Below are 24,929 nucleotides of genomic sequence, written 5' to 3'. Positions count from 1 at the left end.
TAAAATATACTTCAAACACTGCATTTATTACAAAGGTGCATAGAATTTATGCCATTTCTTTTGAATACTTACATTTAAACTACAAACAACATACAAAGCTAGGTTACAGTATGTAATAAAATAAACAATGATTATCTAGTAAATTCAGTACAACAGAATATTCTACTGTATTTCATTTCACAAAACATTTCTGAAACAAAGGCACTTACAGAATTAAAAAAAAATAGAATATACTCTTTCAACATTTAAAATTTTAATTCCATTCCTCCTCCCCTATGGCACTGTGGATAACTAGTTTGATGTGAAGGCAATAGCTACTTGGACTGACACATCAGCAGTGCTTAAACTAAAAGTTTATGGATCAACTTCTCCATCTTTTCTACAACCATCCCATTCTCTTAACTATATGAAAACAAGTTTCAACGGATTGCGTGGCAACGACTAAATAAAATTTGGTCCTATGCCTTATTAATGATGATTAATACACTAAGAAAAGATCTGATTAAATGCTCCAATTATGACCTAAGTGGACCATTTTCTCTTCTTTCAATGAGTTTTGTAACTGAAGTAGTAATACTACTACTAAAGTAATTCGTTGTATATTAATGATTCATCTCTTCACTTGTATATAGTTATCATTAGCATATGTTCACTGAAGGAAAGGTGTAACATTTTCAGGCTCCTTAACCCTATCCTTCATCTCCTCCCAACACTCCACATACAGTGGTGTTCAGGGAGATTTATTTGGTCTATACATCATCTACACCAAAACTTCAGATTTGGGGACCTCTGTTATTGTTGCCACTTTACTTTCCTACTATCTTTCCTTAGGGATGATGGCAGATGACTGAGCCAACTTCTCATGAAATTCCAGATTTTCCTTTCATAACCAAAACATAACCCTACTAACACTGCCACAAATTGTACGCTTTGTCACATCAGATGGAAGAGAGGAAGAGTGGTGCAGAGTAACAACCTCATGAAGCCCAACACTAGAACGCTGTACCTGTGCTCTGAGAGCTGCACAGCAGCTGTGCTTGCTGGCTGCATCTCACTGGCCAGACTCCGTCCAGGCAGCTGGCTAACAAAGGTAACAATAGTCTCTGTGCTCCTTCTGTATGAATAAACACACAGGGGTAGGATCTATAGCAAGGGAATAATTTCTGCAGTTATTCAGTGCCCTCCCGCACAGATTCCAGATTTCTAGGGGAACACTTCATCTTCCATACAGGAGACACTGTCCATTTTCAGTTGTTCTCACATAACTCCTAACAGTGTAAGGAAGCATTGCCCAGTTTCTCAGCTTACAAGGCAGGGAAGAGGAGGAACACACAGATACAGGGCCCTTTGTGAGTGCCCCTTGGCACCATTTCATGCTATGAACGTCAACACTCAGGAGAGGTGTAACAGAGGGGCATAGGTTGTCATGAATCCCAACGATAAAAACTTTCTACCAGTTTCTTCTGAAATGCCCTGAAGACTTCCTTGAAAAAAATAACTGGAATAACACAGAAATAGACTCAAAAATCAGGAAGAGAAATAAGGCTGCCTTTGACAGCAGAAGTTTCCATCCATCATACGAGGTAAAACAATGCCACCATCAATGTTTTTCAAACAGTAATATACCCCAAATGTAGAATCGCAGGACAAATGGCTTAATGGCCTCTCTAAAAAAGTAAAATCAGCGTACAAGATATGTCAAAATTATTTTACTAATTATATCACAGTGATACACACAACAGACTAGATAGCTCTACCAAGGAATAACAAATTGTATTTCAACGTTAGAAAAGATAGAATTGTAGAGCACACTAAAAAAAAATCATGATTCGTTCGATCAATATAAGGTGTAGAGAGCCAAAAGCCTTGCAAACACTGGTAATACTCATGAGGATGTCTCAAGACATTTCACGACTGCAAGCACTACCTTCCTGAAAATATATTACCTTGCTGTGACCAAATCCTACCACTCTTCCTTTCCTTGACTTCTTGTTCTCTACTCAGCTTTATGGGAATGTTGAAGACAAAAGGGAGGTTTAATCTCTGCCGTGTGCTGGGCTGGGATTTTTTATCCCCCCTGCATATTATTATTCAAATGCAGACTTAGTTTATAAAGATCTATCATTCCTAGGTTCCTGCCATCTACAGTTCCCACTAGAGACACAAAGTGACAAACCCTAGGCATTTAAAAACCCCAATCTATTTGTGACATCCCATCTCTCCTGTAAAATAAATTCCTTCCCTATGATGAGGCAGGACTGAACACTGGCAGGTACTTCTGCTTAACGTATGATTAAGGTGCTAATTTTTCTTCCAAACTCATCAACAACATATGACTTAAGTAAGCTTGTCCAATAATACTTGGACAACAAATACTTGTCCAATAATTTTTATGAAGAATTTTCAGGTTTTCAGCTTTTGATCTATTTGTTCTACTAAGTGGCAGAGAGTTTGGTTTTGTTGTTAATTTCTAGCTATAAATTAAAATGGCCTGAGAAAACACCCAATGACGGCACAGTTTTTAAGCCTTAAAATTGGGAAAGAAAACAAGGAAATTATCAACTCAAGCTATTTATCACAGAAAAATGCAACCAGTCCAAAGACAATTAAACGTGAATCGCTACCCCTTACTGAAGGCAAATGTGTTTCAAAAAAGGAAAATTCCCTTTTGAATGGTAAGTGAAATGTATTACATTGTAGCTTACCTAACAATAGTAGCTTCAAAACAGGCAGAACATACATAACATATATCAGGTAGTTTCTTAGAGATTAAATTTTCATGTTTTAATGCTGTGCAAAAGATTGCTACAGCTTTGGGTGTTTTATAACAACCATTCCTTTCAAAATTATTGCACAGCAAATGTTATTGTGGTTCTTATTTCTGAAGTACTCCTTCTTCATGCTTTTCTCATTGTATATAGAACATCATCTCTTTTTGTATTTGCTTGAGGTATAAATTAACAACTTCTGCAAGAAAAATACTCCTTCCTCATACTTGAAGCATTTAAAAAAAAGACACTGAATTAACTTTCACTTTACTTAGACAAAAGATTGCTGTCTTCCAGAAAAATATACTACAGTTGCACGGTGTAAACAGCACAAATTATACTTTAAAAAGTTTTGTATGCAGAAGCATAGTAGAAGATCTTTTCAATAGGTGGGCTTCTGAGGATCCACATAAGCAGGGTTGTAAGGGGGCTGGCTGATTGGGTAAGGTGCTCCAGCACCAGCTGCAAAAGCAAAACACAAGAAAAAAACAGATTTGTAAAATTTACATTCTGAATTCTTCATCTATAATGGCAACTTCTGTTTTGAGCACACAGTTAAGAGGTTCAACTTATCTAGCATATTAATTGGACTTGAGAACAGTTTATGCTAACCCATAAAGCATCTGCATTTCAGAAGTAAGATCACAAAAACCTTTGTTCTTGTGGGTTGGGTTTTTTTGATGCTTGAGTATACATGCGTATTATGGCAGCCACAAGCACATGGTTAGCCTTTGGGGAGAACATAGTCTAAAAAAAAGGAACAGATTTGGTCCAAAAAAACAGCCAGTGGAAGTCAGAGATGCACAAACAACTGGATATACCTGACCGTATTCTGAGAAGTGAAAATAAACCACTGAGCAAAAGAAAAAGGACTCAAGAAAGCATCTTAGGATTCCTTCAGGGAAAATGCTTTCTTGGTAAGTGTCACAGAGTTAGTTAAAAAATTAAAGGGAAAAAGTATCCCACTGCTACTGAGCACATTAAAGAGTTCGACTTATATACTAGATGTATATCACTCAGAAGATATCCCTATTTTCTAGTATTGTGAGACAAGCTGCTTTCAAGTGGCACCTTCATTTTCCAGCCTGCCAAACAGCACAACTTAGTTCAAATAACGCAGCAGCTGATCAGATCCCTAGAACATACAAGTGTAGTTATCTTTTCCTGATCTTGTAAAGTGAGTGGGTTTGGCTTCTGTGTGACAGAGGAGGTATTCTCTCCCTTGCATGTGACCTAATTAAGAGACTGCCCCTTGGTTAATAGACAAGAGAAATAAAGGGAAGAGCTCTCACTTTGAGGCATTCTCAGCTGGCAATATGGAAATTGCTTTGAGATTTTCCCAGAAAAAAAAATATTTTAAGAACTAACAAACCAGCAACAGTTTGAGAAACCAGAGAGTAGGAAAAGCAAAATGAGTAGTTTATTGGCTCCCTCACATGATAAAGATGAAGCCAGAGCATTCTGGGGTAATCCCATAAAAAAACCACAGCTTCTTCAGAGTTTACAACAGAAAAATAAAGTCAACAGGCCTGCCAAATCAGTGTTTTTACATGCAGGGCTGGTTTGCACATTGTTAATGTACAACTTCTAACTGGTTTACAAATGCTTAAGACCATGAACAGACATTTTGTACTTGAGTTGTCATGAAAGAGTTACTTTCTAAGGGCATTATCTACTATTCAGGACTATATTTTGCTTGTTACCTAGAAGGATGAACAGTGTGGTTTGTAAGAGGGCTTGGAGATCCTAGGACAGATAACAGCCTAGTTTTGGCCTCTCTGAACAGCCAGGAGCCAATTGTTCAGAGAACAGCTAGTACCAGAAGTGGTAATTAGTAATAGCAACAATAAAGCTGCATGAAAACAATGCTGTGAAAGAAGAAAAGCAGAAGAAAAAAGCTTCTGATAATTCTAACTTCTAGTCATCAGCAAGCTTGTCTGAAGTTGATCAGAGACTTGTTATTCCATAAGCATAGCAACGAACTACTAGAAAATGCCATCTGTGTATAGATTAAAACATTTAGCAAATATTAGATTAGAAAAGGGTATGTAGAAACACCCAACTACTATACATATGTTAACTAGACTTTGATTTTAATATGAAATTTCAACTGAATTAGTGAAACATTCTAATGGATCCACTGATAGTCCCACATACCACCAAACTTTGCCAATACAGCTCCAGCCACGTCTCCTCTTGCAATGCTTAACACAGAAATGGTGATGGGTAAACTTCAGCAAGGGTGAATTACAGCATCCACCATCACTACAGTTTTATATAATTTGTTTACATTTACATTAATATAGTCATAGAAAATAATAAATGTAAATAATACAAGATTGGCTCCAATGCAACTGTCTCTTTAGCTACTTAAGAGATGAAGAAACACTCAGCATTGCCTTACCTGCCACCGTCTCATGATAAGCTGGGGGTCCTGATGGCTGCATGGGGTAAGGGGGAGGATACTGTGCAGGGTACGGTGCTACCGGCATGCCTGGTTGTGGCTGGATAGCCACAGGCTGATATCCTTGATATGGGGCTACCGGGTAGTTGGGTGGCACTCCCTGTTGTTGGGGATAGGGAGCGTGAACCACTGTAGTGGAAGTAGTAGTGGTCACAACAGCTACAAACAAGCAAAAGGAACATGGTTAGTGCTGGTGGTTCTAGGAGATCACCTGGGACAGTCAACAACAGTAATGTAAAAAACATCCTCTCTTAAGATCAATTTCTCACTTCAAAAATCTGAATAATTTCATTTTCAAAGTTCCACAAAAGATTTAGAACTGTATGCCTCTAAATATCCTTCCATTGATCTCAGTGGTAATGAGAGCCTTCACATACTGGGATAGCAGCCAACTTATCTCCTTGTTTCTCAACCACAAAGAGCAAAGAATTTTTTTTTTTTGGACTCTTTAAAAACCAGGAGCTCAACCCTGCAGCCAAGTTATCTATCATTTGGTATGAGACTGGAAAAAGTGCTCATTTTTAAATGTTATCTGCTTTTAAGGATTAAGGTGACAAAGATCTCTTTTATTAGGTACGGAGCTTCCTACCATGATCACCCAAATGAGTTTCCTTTTGTATGTTGTCTACACACCAATACATTCATGTGTTAATACATCTTTCTGTAAATAACAGTCAGAAAGGCAAATACACATTAAGTCATCGATTTTTGTAGGAGCTGACGTTGGTTCATCATTGGTTCATATCTCTTATTGGAATAAGGGAGTATTAACGCTTTCTAACAAACTGCAATAATTTGTTTTCAAGATCTCCTTCCTCTTTATGCTACAATTATAGACTTTGTTCAAGATTGCACTGTTGCAGTCCTGGGCTTTTGGTGTATTTTTCAGGTATATTTTTAAGAGACTGGGAAAAATTTAAAATTTTGTTCTATCCCCTGCTTAGCTAAACAAACAAAAAAAAACCCCAAAAAAAACCAACCCCCCAAAAAAACCAAAATCCACACACTGGGGGGGTGGGGAAAAAGAACTTCTAAATGCTTAGAAAATATTCCAAACTATCTCTCTGCAACTTCACATTCTGAGGCATATTAAATGCTTATTTTTAATGTTTAGGTATTGCAACTTTTGTAGCAGAGAGGTAAGGCAAGATTATTTTCACCTTTTATAGGAACACAATTGTCCAGTGTGGGGGGAAAAAAAAAAGTAAGTCTTGTTCAAAGATGTGAAAAAGAAAATAGATACACAGGTACTTACGCCGTGGTCTTCGACATGCTTTATACAAACAGCAACACGAACAGGTGAGGCACAGAATAATAGTAATTGCAATCACTGCACAAACAGTAATTCCAATCGCAACAAGGGTTCCAAAACTGCAAGAAAGATATCACTAGAAGTAGTAAGAGTCTTTCACACAAATTTATTACTCTTTAACCTAACCTTCTGTAGCAAACACATTGCTCCTCCTCCAATCTGTCACTCTTACTACTTCATGCATTTCAGTAAGAAACAACTGTCAAATGCAGTGCTACCTGAGGTCAGGTCTGCTACATCAGTGGAAGCTGACCAACACCTATCAAGGAACGTGCTCCACTGCACAAGTAAAGGACCCACCGTGAGTCTTTGGTCCCTCTTATTTTAGTGTGACTGTGATTCTTCTTATTTCAGTGCAACTGTGTGTCCCTTTATGTATTCCAAAAGGTTACCGCGATAAGGTTTCAAAATCACTAGTTTGATGACATGATTTTCCAAGCATTACTTGACTGCTCTGAACACACAGGTAGGCATGCCTGAACTGAAGCACCCCAGACTTCGGGGTGACAGCACATTCATAAGACCTCCCACGCCCAATCTCCAGACAATCTTGGTACTGAGCAGACCTCTCCACACTGCAGACTCTTGGTAGGTTCCGTTGCATTCGTAAACAGTTGTTTTAGAAGGCACATTTCACATGGTTTGGAAGATCTGAAATTCTGCCAACTTTACTGCAACAACAAGTATGTTATGCTACATTATGGGAGACAGAAACACTGCCTAAACCACCAAAACCTCATACGGAAAAGCCAAAGATTACACCAGCTTTAACCTCTGCGAGGAGTACCAAATGATGGAGGCAGATGTAAAGCTTCCAGAGATGACTGTTTATAAAGTTCTGTTTACCACACAGGGAAGAAAAAGTAACGCTGTAAAGCATTAAATGCCCAGTGACAATTCCCTTTTAAGTGTTAATTCACATGATCTATTTCCTACCGTCTGTAATCAATAAAGCCCTTCTTTCACAGAAGCCAAATTCTCCAGCACTTTTATTTCTTAAAAAATGCACCATGTATCAGTTTTGGGAACAATTGCAGGAAGTTAGTTTTAATGAACAACAAGCTCTAAAATAACGAGTAGAGAGCTGGTTTTATATCCATCCTGTTTTTGCTTCTACGTAGAGATTTTGGCTACAGAACTCTCTAGTTTTGTTCCTGCTCAGTTTCCTGTTAATAGCTTTAAACAAAATGACACATCTCCAGAACCTCTAGCAATTTTCACTTGGCTACCAAACAGCTATCAAATGTGAAAATTGTTTTTGAGTATCAAGGACACTGGAAGGTTAAATCACTGACAAAAAAAAATGCAAAGCACTCTATTCGTAGCCCAAATTTGGAAGACCTCACCTCAGTCTTCCAGAGCAACTTAACCCTCGGTAAGACGGGCACCGAACATAAGCATTGACAAATAAAACAGGTTTAATTTAAAATGCAGTTTTTCCCCTAAGAGAGGTTCCATCAATTTTATTCTGTTTCTGCAATAGCTAGAAAAACCCTTGGCTCAAATCTGTTTCAAGAATCTGAGCAACAGTTTTATCTAACTGTACCTAACTTGTGCACTGATCTTGTGAAGTACTAAATACAACACTATGGATTTACTCCTCAAGTACTAAATCTAATACTGTGCATTGCCTAAGGCCACTGCCCCTAAGCATTTACATGTAAAACAGGAAGCAGGAACTGCTGCAGCCTCCTGAAGTCCCAGAAGTCACGTCAGAAACACTGCCAGGAACTCAAACAGATGATTGCAACGCAGCTGCAAGATGTAAAGATGCATGTGTGCTTTGTCATGTTTATTTGCACCTTTACAGAATGTTTTTCATATGCTGACTTGCACATGCAAATGCATTCCTAACCATGCCACTTTTAAGTGCTCCCCCTATCCTCATGAGCATTAGTTTCACTTCAGCACAGTAAGTTCACAGCCAGCTCATCTCCACCCAAAAATCCCATTTCTTTCAAGCCTGGTATAAAAAGGAAGATACGAACCCAGTTTCGAGGCGGGGGGGCGAAGACAAACATGCACAATGACACCGCATCCTGAAACACAGGTCATGAGGCCAACAGCAAACATACATCAAGTTAGTTTGAAAACACAAGCCGAATACTTGTGTATGCAGAAATGGATTAGATTTAAGAGTGATCTGTGGAATTTAGATTAATTGTACAGGGTCCCTACTAGATACTTATTATATAAATTCATATATACACTGGAGAAGAAAGAGAGAAGTGTGCGCAATGGATTCATGCATTAGACTTAACCATTTTGATTGCAATATTCACAAGAAACAGCACGAATGCCTGTGAATAACTATGGACACCTCTAGAAACTGCAAGACGACAAACGTTAACTACAATTATTGCTACTTGTGGAGTGCCAATAGCATTTTCCCTGCTCTTGTTCGCACTTCTGTATCAACCCTGAAAAAGCTCTCTCACGAGGGAAGTTCACATTTCCATTACACAGAACTATTACCAAGCAACATGAACAGAGACGACAAAGGAAAAGAATCTTCTAGGTTCTTCCTCCAGCTTCTTCCCCAGTAAAGAAGGAAAAAAACTGACCAACCAACCAAACTTTTTCGCTAGTGAAAGCAAGTTTCTTTCCTGTGCTAAGGAAAGAAATACTGGTGTCAAGGAAAAAGATTAGGCCTGACAAAGACAACTAAAATTCTTCACTTCTACAGACAATGAACCTCTTTGAACTTCAGCAAAGGCTGGGCAAAAATCAAAGAAACCTAAGAAACGGAGTAAACAGAAAAAGTGGAGAAACATCTACTCATCATAAATAAACTAGCGCAGCAGGAAACTGGCAGAGAGCCCCCATCTTTCACGACCAAATTCAGTTCTGATATGACAAGAGAGAAAACAGCACAAGCCCATCTGCAGCCAAGCTGGCCACGAACAGATAAACACTGGTCAGTTTGAAGCATGGGCTCCATTTGCTTATTTTTAATAAAGTTTTCTGCTCACTGAAGCACATATCTCATTGTGTATTTACTACCTCTAATAAGGAAGGCAACAAAAGCAAAGCTCAGGGGAAAAAAAAACACCATATCCTTATTTTCACCAAGTTGTTAGAGACACCCTATGCATTTTCATCATTTGTCTGCATCTTTGCTAAAATGACACGGCCGTGGCATGATGACATTTTGCATACATCTTTTAAAGAGCTAAATGGTGACACATATTTAAAGTACAGGTGTGTCCGGTGTATACACTTTAGAGTGCAGTTCTGTGTTTGTGTGTGTAAACACTGTGATTCTGTTCTACCCACTGAAATACTGTGTGATTACTACAGACCAAAATTATAAGCCTTCAGAAACAGCCCAGTGAGTGAGATAACAGACAGGAGTTAGTTCTTCCCAGAGTCTTCTAGGGAGTGTACCCAACTGGATTACTGTAGGCATTTTTATCACCTACTTCACAGCAGAAGCATAATTTTCCTGCCAGTGCTTGGGCTCATGCAGACTAATGTCTTGAAACAGCAGAAGGTAGCATGACATTTACAGAAAACAAAACAGCATGTGCTACGAACTTGCAACTCACGGCATCAACACCCTCTTTCAACACTGGAGCTCTTCAAAAATAATTTTTTTCTAACAATTTCTATTGATAATCAAAACTAGCAATACTCTCTTGGAATATCTGAATGGTCAGGCACTACCTTACTGTAATAATGTCTGTCCTTTTACTGCCCAAGGAGTATTGCCCTGAGCACTTTTTCCTGAACGTTCAGTAACATCCCACTAGTAAAACTACTGACAAACAAGTGCAGGAAGGCTACTGCTAATAGATGATGTTACTCAAGTGAGGCCAGAATGGTGCTCAGCATACTTTACTCAGTGAACCATCTAAGCTTCAGGAGACAAGACATTCCAGACACTGTATAAAGACTCTGCAGTGTGCTAACTCCAGAATGCCTATGCTCCTTTCTTAAACAAAACTATTGCTTCATTTAATTGCCTTCACTTGATGAATCTGTCTAAAAGGACTCTGAAAATATTTGGAAAAAAATATATTCACATTAAATGATAATTACCAACTGTTAGCATTAAACATAAATGAAAAAGAATAGACATGAGGGATTGTAGCTTACTCTTCCCCAAATGGTTAACCAAACAAAACAACCAACCAAAAAAAAAAAAAAATCAAACAAACAAAACAAACAAAACCCCCACACCTTACCCCCTGCATTCTGCAAACAAACGTCAGAGTGCAGAAATCAGGGTGGCCAGAGCACCAGATGTGAATGCTCTGCTGGCATCACAGTCTGAACACGGGTTTCCAGACTCCCACATTATATATACCATAGTCTCCAAATAAAGCACACACTGTTATAAACAGCTTGAGCTCATTCACTGCCATTTCCTGCTTCTTTCTCTTCACATAAAAGCTAAGTTTTGCAAATAATTTAATAGAAAACAAAATTAAGAACAAAACCAAACCTAACAGCAGTTTTACTGCAGCAACTATAAACTGCAACTTCTCATAAAATCCATGGGAAAGTAAATATGAAGAGACAACTCCCTGCCCTTTGCTACCACCACCTCTCTCCTTCCTTGCCCTACTCCACTTCTACCCCTATCCTCTCACCTCTGGAAAGCACTAAATTGTATGTGTAATAAGTATACCTCGCAGACTCACCTTACCTTTAAAGTTGTTCAATTATTCAAAATATGTATCAGTTCACATAAAGGGAGTTATGTGATTAGTGCCTGTTTTACCTCTTTTGGTACGGAATGAGACACAATGGACATATTAAAATGTGACAATCAAACCCAGGATGTAAATAGTACTATTTGTAGAAGTTAATTCTCAAGGCAGTTGTTGTTCATATTGGAGATCTCAATCTTAAATACTGTCAAGTGGAAAAAAAAATTTAAAATGCTTTGAGTGTATTTAAGGCCTTTTAAAATATCCAAGTTTCAATTCCAGCAACATATTTTTAAACCTCCTTAATAGTTTGAATCACTGAAGTTGGCACATTTAGTAAGCCCTGCTGTAAAGAAAGTTTCTCCATATCTATGCATTCATGACAATGGGACGCACTGCAACTTTTGTCTTTAAAAAAGAAAAAATACCCAAACGAACAACAACGAGACCACCTAGTTCTGAAAAATTAGTTTAAGCAGCCTATTTATTTCGCAAGTTTTAATCTATTCCAAGATTTGCTGCATGCTACAAGAAACATGTTGGCAGGTCCCTTTCAAAGGCATGGCTGGTTTTAAAAATGAACATTTACAAATACCGAGTTGTGGCTGTAACACAGGGTGGTCTGGAAAGACTTCAGAAGATAATTTACGCCATTCCTAAAAGTCTAAAAAAAATGAGTATACACATATCATTCTTCACTGCTCCAGAAAAGGATACAGTTCCCAGAAATGTGACAGAATGGTAAGTGTCCAAACTTGCACTGACTCAGGTAGAGAACATGACCAAACAAGTCCCCAGACTAAGATGCTTTCCTAAATCCAACATTTTAGTACCAGCCATACAATGCCACATACTGCCTCCAAAGCTTAGCAGAAAAATAAAGGACAAACTTTTTTAAAAATTATTTTTTAAAAGATAAAGCAATATGACTTCCCAAGAGTCTTTCAGAGGGATTAGTTTTTACAATTTTACAAACAACACACTTTCTCAGTTTAATATTTTAGCACAAAGATTCAAAACATAAGAACCAATTTGCTAGAGACTCAAAAAAAACCCCATTTACTATTACACAAAAAGCAAACTTCCGTGAGGTTAATACTCGCAGGAAAACATTAGCGTGACTTTAACACTTGATAGACTGACCAGCCTATTTTTGCACAGCTGGGTTTTGGCCCACAGGAGCTTCAGCCCATGCAGACAATCAAAATATACACCATGTAAGTTAAGCCTCACAGTCTGGGTGCAATCACACTAATTGCTGGTGCCAGCCATGGCCTGCTCCAACCATTTTTACCCAAGCGCCACCTCCCCAAAACAAGATCTCTACATGATCAAGAAGTGTCTAAGAAACAAGAGCCCAGTGATTCCTGTGGTGGGCCACAGGCAACTCAAGACTTAGCCTGAATAGCATGGTTTCACAATTATGAAATCTCAACAGTTTCATCAGACTGGCAGATTTGAGTAACTGCTAAGTTATTTTGTAAGCTATGCAGCGCAGTGAAGTGTGGACTGAAACTGTGATGTCTGCATTTGTCCTTCAGGCAAATGTTAACTCAAGTTAGCACTTGAGAATGTCCCTTCTATGGTCCTGCCCATGTACAGCTCCTTAACATAAAATAATTTGATTTTGGCTAACCCATCAGTGCGGTACCAGCTCAAGTCATCACTAATTGTAAACTGCTAAACTGCTCTAGCATGGATGCAGATTAACTGCCACTGAAAACCACTAAAACTTCTCACAACTTTCCTTCTTTTTGGGAGTACCCAGAAAGAACTATGGAAAGTTCGCAGCAGGAGCCCCCCAAAGCAATCCTTGGGACACCTCTGCTTACCTGCAGTCTTAAACAACCCTGAGCTACGTTCCTGAAATCAGGACAAGCCTACATAGCTGAGCACAGCCCACTGACCCTTTGCATCAGCCAAACCAGCTCTGGCATGAGAGCCAATACTAAAGCAACAACAGTAATGCCGCAGTAAGCCAAGAAGCCCTGAAACTGCAAGTGTTATAGAAAAAGAATGCAAGAGTCTTTTTCTCAAAAGTTTGCTAAATATGTACTGAATGGGTCCTTTTTCTATTTGTTCAAATAGGAAGCTTATGTGAGTTACTTTAAGCCGAAAATAATAAACTTTAACTTAATACACAGAGACCTTATGGAAGTAAAGTTAATTACTACTTTTTAAAAAGACACTAACTTCTCTATTTTTTTCAAGCAACATGTAACAGGTTCAGCACAATAAGGTCTTAAACAGCCTATACAAGAAAGTGGCAGGGAGGGAACTTCCTGGAGCCTGTGGTTTTACTCAGACATCTGACACCTGGATCCAACAGGGGATTATAGAAGACATATACAAGCATCTCTTCTTGGTCTATAAACAGTTCACTTGCACTAAATATGTCTATTTACATAAATTCCTTTGTAATGTACACTAAAAAGACAATTTTCCAGGGAAGTTTCCCAGGAAATCTACTATTGCACACTTTGTAGACATTTGAGAATAATTGCTATAGGTAACCGGCACATTAAAAATATGAATGTAACAAGAAGGGGAAAAGTCAGAGCTGCATTCAGAGGGACTAAAGTCTTTCATCAACAGTGCAAGAAGTAACACTGCAGCTTCATGCAGGTCATGACAATTTCAGACAAGTCCATTGGACCCTTAGCATTAAAAACTGTCCTTCAACACAATACAAAGCACTTGCTTCTACAGATGATAAATAAACATAAAATGCTCCTTTAGTGGCAAAAAGAGAATGTAGATTGATTACAGGCACAGATATTTAAGGCAAACAAAGTAAGTCAATTCCCCTCCTACCATTAGGGTCCTAGTTAAACGATACAGGATGTTACCCCCCCACCCTAATTCAAATTTGGGACCAACATAAAGACAACAGGAGGATTTTTCTGAAATGGTTAACTGAATTGATAGAACAAGTTTAACTGAAAAAAAATTAAGTACCACAGAAAATTTTCCCCACATGAACAACTGCAATACTATGAATTTGCTACTGCCAATACCATACTAATTCTAGAAAGCAGATTTAAGCAACTAATGAGAAACTAACTTGGCTAAAGAGTTGAAGTTTTAAATAAAATTTTTTAAAAAGGATTTTTTCTGGCAAATTGTAACTCAGCGTATGACTTGCCAAACACACTGAAACTGCAATCAAAGAAAGTTTAGACTAGGTTACACCCACCAGCTTTGCTTACCATATAACCCAGCTCTTACATGAAACACACCTTTTTCTCTACGCACATTACTCATATGTCATCACATATATAAAAGTTAGGAACACTGTGTTCAGGCAGGAGCAAAGTTTAAATTAGGTAAATTAATTATCCTATACTACTATGAACTGACATGCTGCCTCACTCTCCCTCTCTTTGGGAGAAGTATTACTCATCCAGCACAATGAGGATCATGAAGGAAAACCTATCATTGCACAAATAAGGACAGACCTCTACAGCAGAGGTCACATCTGGCTGCCCACTACTTCTCCTTTTGAATGGTATTCATCATTAACAAGACCTTCATAAAAAAGTCACAAAAGCGGCTCTGATGACTGGTTCCTTCCATAACTTAAAAAAAAAAGAGAAGTTTTTAAGTTTACCTCTCAGTGAAATTCAGAGACAGAGATCATGCTAGCAAACATGGAGAGGACTATCACATTAAAAATGAATGGTATGAAATGTTTTTAATAAAAATAGCCTTTTCAAAAGACCAATCTTTGCACAATTGCAAATTTCCTGAAATTAAACTAATTTGTTCATTTCACAGAAGACACTACAACTGCAGTTTTAAAAGGCTAGGCATTTTAAGGACATTCTCCTCCTCCTCCCATAATACATCTACAACACAATCTATCACAAATACATCTGGCTACACCTCAGGCCATGGCTATTTTATGGAAGTATATGAAACGGCAGAGTTGGAGCTAACTTTGGAACTCAGATGCTCAAACTTTCATAGATCCTACTAAATAACAATCATGGTCTTTTAACCATGTTTTCAAGGAAGGATTCTTTGTTTCTCAGGCTACAGGACCCTTCCCTGAGGGTTACCTGCCTGCAGCTGCTTTGACAAGGTCTCTCCAGAGTCAACTTATATGTTAACAATTTACTGTCTTCAGAGTTACACTGTGTAAAGGCACAGCAAAGCCCACAGAGTTAGAAGAGGGACCACTCTACCCTAGTAAGTACATACAGTCAATGAAGTACACACAGAAAAATGAACTCTTGAATATAATCCAAATGATTAATCTTACTGTCTTTGCATGTGTAGGCCAGGTTGTCTTGGTTTTTGCCATGAAACAGTCTTCTGTATAGTTAGGAGAGCACGCTAACGCAACTGTGCACATCTGCCTCTTGAGCGAGGACAGCATTTTTCAATCTCTCCTTCCATCTTGGTTTCAGAGTAAATGAACCTGCATGAGCATTAAGCCCACTGCCTGAAGAAGGCACCTGAGAAATCATTAATGGCAACTCACAACTGCTTTGTCAGCTTTAAGTAGCTTCTTCACTGAGAATACAGTGAACACAAAACCAAATGCTCTATAATGCAAGTTACAATTACAAATTGTGCAAGCTTGTACTTACTTTTCAGGCTAGTAAAAAGCATAGAACAATTTTTTATATAGCTTCAAATCCAAATCTCAACTGTTTCTAGACAAGAAGCTTACACTCCTTGCTGAGATTAGCCTGTGTCTGAATGCAAGCCTTACAGAAAGGGCTCTGTATACAGTTTAACTCATTTATTACAGAAAATATTGAGGACCAGTACTGGAAAAGAAATCCTCTGCCCATTAACTAGAGACTGCTTACATTTCTAGAAGTTCTTTTCAATGAATCATCTTCCTAATTTATTTTTTTACTATTGGCAACCTATTACAGATGCTGGAGCACCCAAATACACTGTAAAGTGTGAACTGAAGTCCCTGATAGTGATGGGGAGAAGAAAGAAATGGGAAATACTTCGACATCACAGTATTTTTTACCTTATCTATGGAGAAAGCATATGCTTAAAAACATCTAAATTGAGAGACAGCAAATTAGGGTAATCACACCTTCTACAGTTAGAAATTCACTGGTTTTGCCAGCTTATGCATGTAGCAGACTATTGCAGATGCTGCATTTCAAGGCAGGCAGAATGACATGGATTTTCTCCATCTCACAAAAGGAGAACAAAGTCACAAGACAACACATTGATCAGCCCATGACAAAACCCAAAGGAGCAAATCCCCAGTCTAACAAGGCTGTCCTGTCTCTGCCGGCTGAGGCTTCCCAGGAAGACCGTCATTCTGCCTCCCTCTTCTCATCACATCAGGATGAACAGCCTTTTCTCAAGCATTACTGTATCTGTTACACAATCTGCTGTAACTTCAGGGCAGAAATTAATTCAGAAACAGAGTCCAGTTAACTGTGTACAAAGACAATTTGAAGTTCTGTTTCCATTCAGAAAGACTGACATCAGCTGCGCCAACTACATTATTTTCTTCTGTAACTCTGATACAGATGTTCTGAATTGCTCCACCCCCTTAAACACTCAAATATTTCACAATTAGTTGAACTGTGGATGTGAATCATCTAATTTCCTTTTCCAGTAAGGGTCACTATTGGAAAATTGGAATACCAAGGCTAAATAACCATGTTACCAATGCAAATTATGACAACTGCTGTTCCAGTGAATCAGTGCTCTGCTTTATGCAGTTTCTTAAAGCAATACTATGTACCCCAGAATGAAAGGGGAAAAACAACTACATTAACCTTACTACTCACAATCCATCTTTGAAACCAGAGCAAAGCAGGGGAAAATTCAGTAATCCAATTAAAAAGGAAAAAAAAAAAAAAAGTGAAACAACTTCCAGTAGTGAATCCTTGACACAATGCATTCACTAGCAGCAGAAATTGTAGAAACTGTGTATGGTCATCTTACATGCAAGGAAAAACGGTGGCAAATTTAACAAGTTTAGTGGTACAAAACCTATGTCTATGCTCTGACCTAAAAGCTCCGAATGATCTTTAAGGACTGATCAACAACAGAAAAAGCCTGAATCTGAAAAGTTAATGCTGACTTTTATACTTTCTCTAAAATGCTTCCATTTGCTTCCAAATGCAGCATTCTGGGAAGCACAATGCTACCAAGTACTTGAAAGTACATTATTAAGATGCCCCAAAGGAATGTCATTTATTGTATTTAAAATGTTCAAAAGAAGATTATAGGACATGAACTGCTTGCACTGTGAACTGCACTTAATAGGGTTGCCCAAAGTGCCTTGTGCCCCTGCTTCAACAGCACTTGATATTCAATATTAAATACTGAAAGATATTAATATTAAAGGATATTAATAAAAGAAACCTACTAAAAAACTGGTACTTTGCTTGCACTTCTGGAGAAGACCTCAGAATAAACACAGCAAAAAAAGCAAAAGCACAAGCAAACTAAAAACTCCTCAGCTATGCAAGACAAGGAAGAACATACATACCACCACTACCCCTTCCCTAACACTGTCCTATAGAATTAGAGCATAACTGGAGAAGGTTTTCCAAGCAGGGAGAATGAGAAACCCCAGCTCACTCAGCCCAGTGGCAAGTCCACACACGGTTTGTGATAAGCCCTCAGAGAGGTGATTCTCTTAAAAAGCCAGGATTCATGAGCAATGTGCCAGAGTGGTAACTTGATCTAGGAATAAGCCCAATGGAAGAATGAGGAAGTAAATGTTTTCTGACCCTTAATGCCAGGAAACCATCACCTCCTCCTTTTGAAAGGCAGTGCCAAAGGCAGTATTTGCAACTCAGGAAAGTTGCAAAGGAAGTTGCCCTTTGTTACCTCTCCTGTTATAAACTGCTCAAAGACTATGCTCACCTTGCTGGGAGATAAAAAGAAATATCTCAACAGACATCAGCCCTCCTCTCGCACCGTAAAGTATTAAATAAACATAGTCATCAAGAAACAATGTAAAACTTGTCTTTTAAAAGAAATTAGCATGGAGTGAGAGGGTGCAGTATACCTTGCAGGCAGAAACCAGGGACAACTCTTCCAGAAGGAACATGGCTTATTGCTTGGTTAAAAAAACAAAAACCCCAACACACACCACACAAAAACCTGGGTAAAGTCTGTAATGAAACAGAAACCTACTTGGCATCCCACTGACTGCAGTCACAGAAAGTCCTACTCACTTTCATTCCTGATGTTGAAACACCCTAAATTGGACACCCAAAGTCATTAGTTACTTTGGAAATTTCTGGGATGTGATTTTCCTCTGGAGTCACATTTGGGTGGCTTTTCAAGGGCGATATTTCTGTGAATAACTACCATCTTTCTATTAAAATTGCCTAACCAGCAAGTAAGTTTGATGTTAAGTCTAGGCCTTTGCACAACACTGATTTTTCAAAGCTGTAATGTAATTGAAAGGAAAAAGAGAAGTCACTAATGACCCATTTTCTCAAGGTGAGACATCAATGATTCGCTTTTTAGACATTCCATAGTTGAAAACAGAGATAATTAAAGCAACTTAGCTGCTACTTCCCGAATGTCTTCTGTCATTTACAAATGCACCTTTGTGGACTGTGGCCCTTGGTTACAATTCCTTTAACAATTGTGCAGGGTTTCTTTGGTTTGTTTGTTTTTTAAAAGACTATACTCTTTCATTTTCTGTGCTTTTTAATAACTATGCTTGCTTACATGGAAAAAATATTTTTATTACATTCTTTATATTTAACGTTTATTACTCCAGCATTCGATATCTCTGCAGCCCCAAAGATGGGAAATGGAAGGTTTTTTTCATATCTTTCTATTAAAAATGCATCAAGAGTGAACACTGATTGCAAGATGAGGCTCACACCTGATGTAGTTGAACCACACCTTTGAAGAAGATATGCAAGACAGCTCCATCAGCCTAACAGAGAAGGGGCATCCCTCCTCCAAAATATTTGTTACAGCAACTCTTTCCTTGTGGAAGATTATTGGGTCAAAAGAGACGAAGGATCCAAGACATTCCTTTACCCTCTTCACATCGATGTCCTGGCGTATACCGCGGCAGCGCTACCATTAGGTGCCTCTAGCGAGGCTTCCTTCCTGCCGCGTATAGAATGCAGAAAGACGCATCTATAGGTTATACAACGCGGGGCAGCTCCACTCAGCTATGCCAGAGAACGAGCGGGGCCCGAGTGCCCGCCGGCACCATGCCGTTCCTAGGAGGCGGGGGCGACCCCGCTGACACGGCCCCGCTCGCTAAAGGCTACCGAGCCCGCGCAGAAGGGCTGTCCCGGTGCGGGAGGCACGCTCCTGCCCGGGCCAGCCGGGCTTGCCGCAGCGGCGGGGCAAGCCCTGCCCTCCGGCGCCCGGACACCCCCCCAGCCCGCCGCGCCGCTTACCCCATGCTCGCCGCCGCCGCCGCTCGCCCCGCGCCCGCCGCCCGGCCCCGGCCCCGGCCCCGGCCCCGCCTACGTCACACCGCTCGCCCCGCCCCTCACTGGGCGCCGCAGCGGCGGCGGGGCTGCTGCTGCTGCTGTGCCGGCGGGCGGCCCGGGTCCCGCCTTCCCGTCAGCCCTGGAAGCGCTCGTTAGTCAGACGGATACAGATGTATCAAACATTGATAGCTCAGAGTTAACCCTGGCCCTCTCTCTGTAGTCTTCCACGCTATGAAAAATAGAAACGTTGTACATCACCAATAGAATGATAGAATCGTTTAGGTTGGGAAAGACCTTTAAGATCATCAAGTCCAACCATTAACCTAGTGCTGCCAAGGCCACCACTAAACCATGTCCCTAAGCACCACATCTACCTGTCTTTTACATACCTCCAGGGATGGGGACACAACCACTTCCCTGGGCAGCCTGTTCCAGTGCCTGACTACCCTTTTGGTGAAGGAAGTTTTGCCCAATATCCAACCTAAACCTGCCCTGGCACAACTTGAGGCCGTTTCCTCTTGTCCTATCACTTGTTACTTGGGAGGAGAGACCGACCCCCACCTCGCTAAGGTCTCCCCTCGGCCTCCTCTTCTCCAGACTAAACAACCCCAGCTCCCTCAGCCGCTCCTTGTAAGACTTGTGCTCCAGACCCTTCACCAGCTTCGTTGCCCTTCTTTGGGCACGCTCCAGCACCTCAATGTCCTTCTTGTAGTGAGGGGCCCAAAACTGAACACAGTACTCGAGGTGCGGCCTCACCAGTGCTGAGGACAGGGGAGCGATCACTTCCCTAATCCTGCTGGCCACACTATTCCTGATACAATGCATAGACTTAAAAGAATTTATTTTGCCTGAAATTTAAATAAAACAAGAAATATTCATAAAAACTAAGTCCAAAAGATGCTAAAAAGCAAGGAGATACTTCAAACAAAAGCAGCTTCTCTTACCGAGCCACTATGAACTTAACCTGTCAGTATCAAAGAGTATAGAGCAAGTGTGGTAATGCTTTAGAGGATGACCTCCTGTTCAGTAATAAGAATACAGACTATTACATACAGCGATCATTATAGTCTAAACAGCAGCATCTAACCTCTTCCTCACAACTCTACCTCTTCAAACATTTTGACACGTACATGAGTGCTCCATATTCTTAACACACAAATCAGTATTTCTATTTTCATTTTCTATTGGCATGTATTGATTACACAATGAAGACCCTCTAAATAAATGTAATTTTAAAAGCTGAGACTTTGCATGGCTTACCTGGGCCCAGAAGAAATATAATCATCAGGGTCCGAAAAAAACTGCATGTAATTCACATTGCTTGAGTCAGAAGTCCTGTAGTAAGAGAATTCATCTCAAAAATGGAATTTACAACTTATTCAAGTACCTCGCTAAGTTCCAAATGCTTATGAAAGGTAATGTACACTAAAAAGAGAAAGAGATTAATTTTGTTATGCTCAAAGAAAAATTAAATAGGGTAAAAGTATTTGAAAATGCTCAAGAAAACACACACCAGTTCATGCATCAATTTGCCCACCTCATTGTTCCCATTGTACAGGTAAGTTACATGCATTAACGTAGACCCCTGATAGAGGCAGATACAGAGCTGAAAGGTCCCTTTGTGAGTCTTTAACCATTAAACTGTGTATTTTTGTCATTTGATGATAGAATTATAACCTTCTGCATACATTCAGTTTGCCTCGTACCTTCCATTAAGCAGATTACACTGAAATTGTCGTTCTTCATCAAATTTTAAGAACACATTAGAGCAACAGTACTGATGCATGCAATCTCCACAGCAGAAGTTGTGACAGGATTTTGCAGGTTGTGCCTTGCCATGACGATCAATATATGCCTGACAATCCTCACCCAAAACTGAAAAAAGTCAAAATCCCATAGTTAGTAACTAAAGAAATAATCATATAAAGTCTCTTTCTCAAACTGACCATCTCACCTAGGTTAACATTTAAATATGTTTCAAGTATTTTGGTTAGGTTTTAAAAATCAATTATTTCCTTTTTAGAGTATAGCAAAGGCAAATACTTACTCCTTGCACACAAAGTATCTCATCTTCATCAAGTAGCTCTTCCCAACTGTTTACACACACATAAAAGACTAAACTGCACGCAAATATACTTACAAGATGTTCTCTCTTCACTACACCCTCTAGTAGCTACTACATTACTGTAAAGACTCAAAGAGCAACATGACTAGCCAGATATGTTAAAAAACGCACACAAGCCCTAACATCAGTTAGAAGAAAACATTAAATTTTCCTAGATGTTTGACTTGCTGCAAAAGATGCAACACAACTGCATTCACTGTAGATCTGGATTTCCACGTGACTTGGTTGTTTTCTACCTGTCACTTTGTTTACTTCGTGGAAAATCCTAATCCTGCTAACCCATGGCATAAAACAGAGATGTCATAAACCAGAGATTCCTAGGACTAAAATCGGTCGAGTGGTGCCTTCCCACAGCAAGCATCAACTGGCGCAGCTACAATGGTAAGGAAATGGAGATGTTCATGTACTAGGATGGATTTCTTAAGGGACATCCCATGTTTTCAGCACTGCATTGCATTGGGCTGCTACATTCCTTAACATACTGTTTTCTCTCTCTCTTTGCCCTCTCAAGCCTGAATGACTGCAATGTAAGAACGACACATTAAAAGCTTCCAACGGTCACATAAAAATACTTCTCAAAGCTTAAGCAAAAAGCATTTCCCAAGAAGAATTGTTGGCAAACAGTATCATTACAGTTTTCAGTGATAAACGCTGCAGCCAGCTGGTTTCTATTCCTCTGACCATTTCAGTCACGCTGTAGCTCAGCCCTCAGACAAACTGCGATCCTTTACTACTCTGACCAAGTTAAATGTCCTCTTGCATATCCACTAAAGATCACATTTATCCTTCCAGCATGTCTGCGCAGAATTTGATGCATCAGATGAAGTGACACCACTGATACATACAGTATCAAGAGCACTTCTCCTTTTCTGAGACTTCACCTGATAAGTCCTATGATTACATCTGCTTTTTCTCATCACATGACAAAGTTGGGGAAGACCACACACTCCATCCTTTAAGCACAATAACAAGATAGTTAGAGATAGGGCTGCTGAAAAAAACCCAATTATCAACGTTAGCATCTGGTAGCTACGTATGAACTCAATTTATATAAGCAGTGCTGTTCGTGCGATACCCTCACTTAACACCTAAGTAATTATATTATCTTGCCCTAGAAGGCTAAAATTTACAGTGTCGGGGTAAAAAGGTGAAGGTTTTTAATGGGATGTGTCAAGAGTGACTGGCAGCCACTTTGTGATACATTGTTTCTCCCTCAAGAATCTTACCTTAGGTTTACCAGTAGACAGCATTCATTAGGGGGGTCCACGCAGTCATTACTGGGGCACTAATTGCTCCTGTCTAACAACGCACACCGGTATCAACACAAACCTACCTCACTTTCAGCGTAACTTTTCTCTCAGTGAACCCAATTCGCACCAAAACCACTGTTCCATGCCGGGGTGAGGGCTGGCGCTGGAGCCAGGGCGTGTGGTTTCGGGGGGCCATGTCGGCCCTCACCCCAGCGTGGGCGGGACACGTCCACCGCCGCTTGGGTGGCTGAGCTGAGAGGGGTCTCTGCTCGAGGCCAGGGGCTCCCCCATGCCGAGGGCTTCGGCAGGGCCTCCCCGGGGGACGCAGCCCCGGCCGCAAAGGCGGCCGGCAGGAGCCCCCAAAGCCGCCTCAGAAAGAGGCCCGGGCCCCCCTCCCGCTCGCGGCACCCAGCACCCGTCGCCCCGCAGCGGGCACCACGCGCTCACCGGCCGCTGGTAGCAGGCAGAGGAGGCCGAGACCGAGGGCGCCCCGCCACGTCGCCATGAGCACCGCCGCCTCTCCCGCGGGCGGGCGAATGACCGACCGAGCGAGTGAAGGCCGGGCGATCCGCCGGGACTCAGGCACCCCCGGGGCGCCGCCGCGCGGCCGCGGGAGGAGCAGCGGGCGGGGCCGCAGCCGGAGGGGCGGGCCGGCGGCAGGAGCGCCCGAGGCCGTACCGCCTCACGCACAGAAAGAGCGGGAAACCGGTGTACTATGTGGTTGTTCCTCCCGGTGAGGCGGCGGTCCGGGGAGCGGCTACAGAATGCCGCCGTGGGTGGAGTAGGGCTGAGCCCTGGGCTGCTGAGTTTGAGCCTCCTATGAGGGCTACTTTGCGGCCTGTAGCCTGCCCTCTCCTCCCCTTGCACCCTGTGACATGTCCTCACCTGGCTCTCCGCGGTCAGGCTGGCCCCTCTCTGCTGGAACCCACACACACTGTTTCGACAGTAGCCAAAGGGCATTCCCCGTTCCCCAGTTCCGTCTCCTGTTCCCCAGCGTGATTGCTGCTCTACCAACGGAAGGCTTCCTTCGTGCAGTATAAGCCCAGAAATTCATTTTAATAGGGATTGCAAACACCTGGGAAGGACCGTACTCCTCTGTGGAGACTTCAGGAGAGTCAGAGCAGTACCTGTTACTGAGGGCCTGAGTCCCGTCATACGCCCTTTAGAGCCAAGCAATCACATGTGCTCTACGGGAGGGTAACAAGGGGCCTGGGAACTGTCAGTCAGCCAAAAGGGTTTCCCTCCTCCTGTTGGGGACCAGCAAGTACCTTTCTAGTGCAAGAAGGAGAAAAGATTTGGTTGCAGAGTGACCGCTGAACAGCTCCGTGGAAGTTGGCGGAGAGCTACAAGGCTGAATCAAAGAATAATGGTGACCAAAGTGCGAAGGAAATCCCTTTGTGGGGTGGCTGTACAGATCTGAACGACCAGACTTGCCCTTCGGGCCAACTAGAGGTAGTCTTACGGTGTGTGCATTAAGTGCCTGCCTTAGTGCAGCATGAAAGTTGATTCCTTCAAGGAGGGAGCAGCTGTCCTCTCTGAGGAAGGCAGGGGAACCCGGCAGACCTGACGGGCTTTTCTGCCAACAAAGAGGCAATGAGGTAGAGAGGGTCCGAAAGAGAACTCGGTGGCAGCACTTTGTCCTTCTGTTCTTGACTGCTGTGATTGGGAAGGTGTGAGGGCTAGACACGGCCAGAACAGGGAGTGCTCTTCAGGGGGATTGCGACGGGAGCTCCGAGGCACTCCCGAGCAATGGAGCTCGTCAAGTGGAGCTGGCCAAAGAGCTGTGCTCACGCACAGCCTCGCTCTGAACCCAGGTGCTTGTTCCCTGGCACCGTTCCCCTCTGTCGCCATCTAGAGAACGGAGCTCTGTAACGTCCTGGCGTTGGAAGGCCGAGCGAAATCTCAGAAAGCCTGGTGGGAAGGAAACCCTGCGCACCAGAGTTCGGC

The 24,929-nt window shown here is 41.2% G+C and overlaps 1 protein-coding gene across 1 annotated transcript; it reads right to left on the bottom strand.

Moving 5' to 3' along the window:
• SHISA5 (shisa family member 5) lies at window positions 1-23,582 on the bottom strand. Its single transcript, XM_087744922.1, has 6 exons — window positions 23,430-23,582; window positions 21,314-21,482; window positions 20,868-20,942; window positions 6,488-6,603; window positions 5,173-5,391; window positions 1-3,230 (listed from the first exon to the last, which is right to left on the bottom strand). The coding sequence occupies exons 1-6, from the start codon at window positions 23,485-23,487 to the stop codon at window positions 3,151-3,153; spliced, it is 717 nt and encodes a 238-aa protein (XP_087601048.1). The 5' UTR covers window positions 23,488-23,582; the 3' UTR covers window positions 1-3,150.
• Between the last annotated feature and the right edge of the window lie 1,347 nt (window positions 23,583-24,929).

Source organism: Nipponia nippon, unplaced genomic scaffold (genome assembly GCF_047370975.1).
Source record: "Nipponia nippon isolate SJK-2023a ecotype South Korea unplaced genomic scaffold, ASM4737097v1 scaffold_9, whole genome shotgun sequence".
Taxonomy (NCBI): domain Eukaryota; kingdom Metazoa; phylum Chordata; class Aves; order Pelecaniformes; family Threskiornithidae; genus Nipponia; species Nipponia nippon.
This window is presented reverse-complemented; position numbering and strand designations above follow the sequence as displayed.

Excerpts from the sequence above, each read along its gene's own strand:
- SHISA5 (XM_087744922.1), bottom strand. The coding sequence starts at position 23,487 with ATGGCGACGTGGCGGGGCGCCCTCGGTCTCGGCCTCCTCTGCCTGCTA. Across the intron at positions 6,604-20,867 it reads TATATTTCTTCTGGGCCCAG|TTTTGGAACCCTTGTTGCGA; the intron begins GTAAGCCATGCA and ends TCTTTCTTGCAG. Across the intron at positions 5,392-6,487 it reads AGCATGTCGAAGACCACGGC|CTGTTGTGACCACTACTACT; the intron begins GTAAGTACCTGT and ends GCTTGTTTGTAG.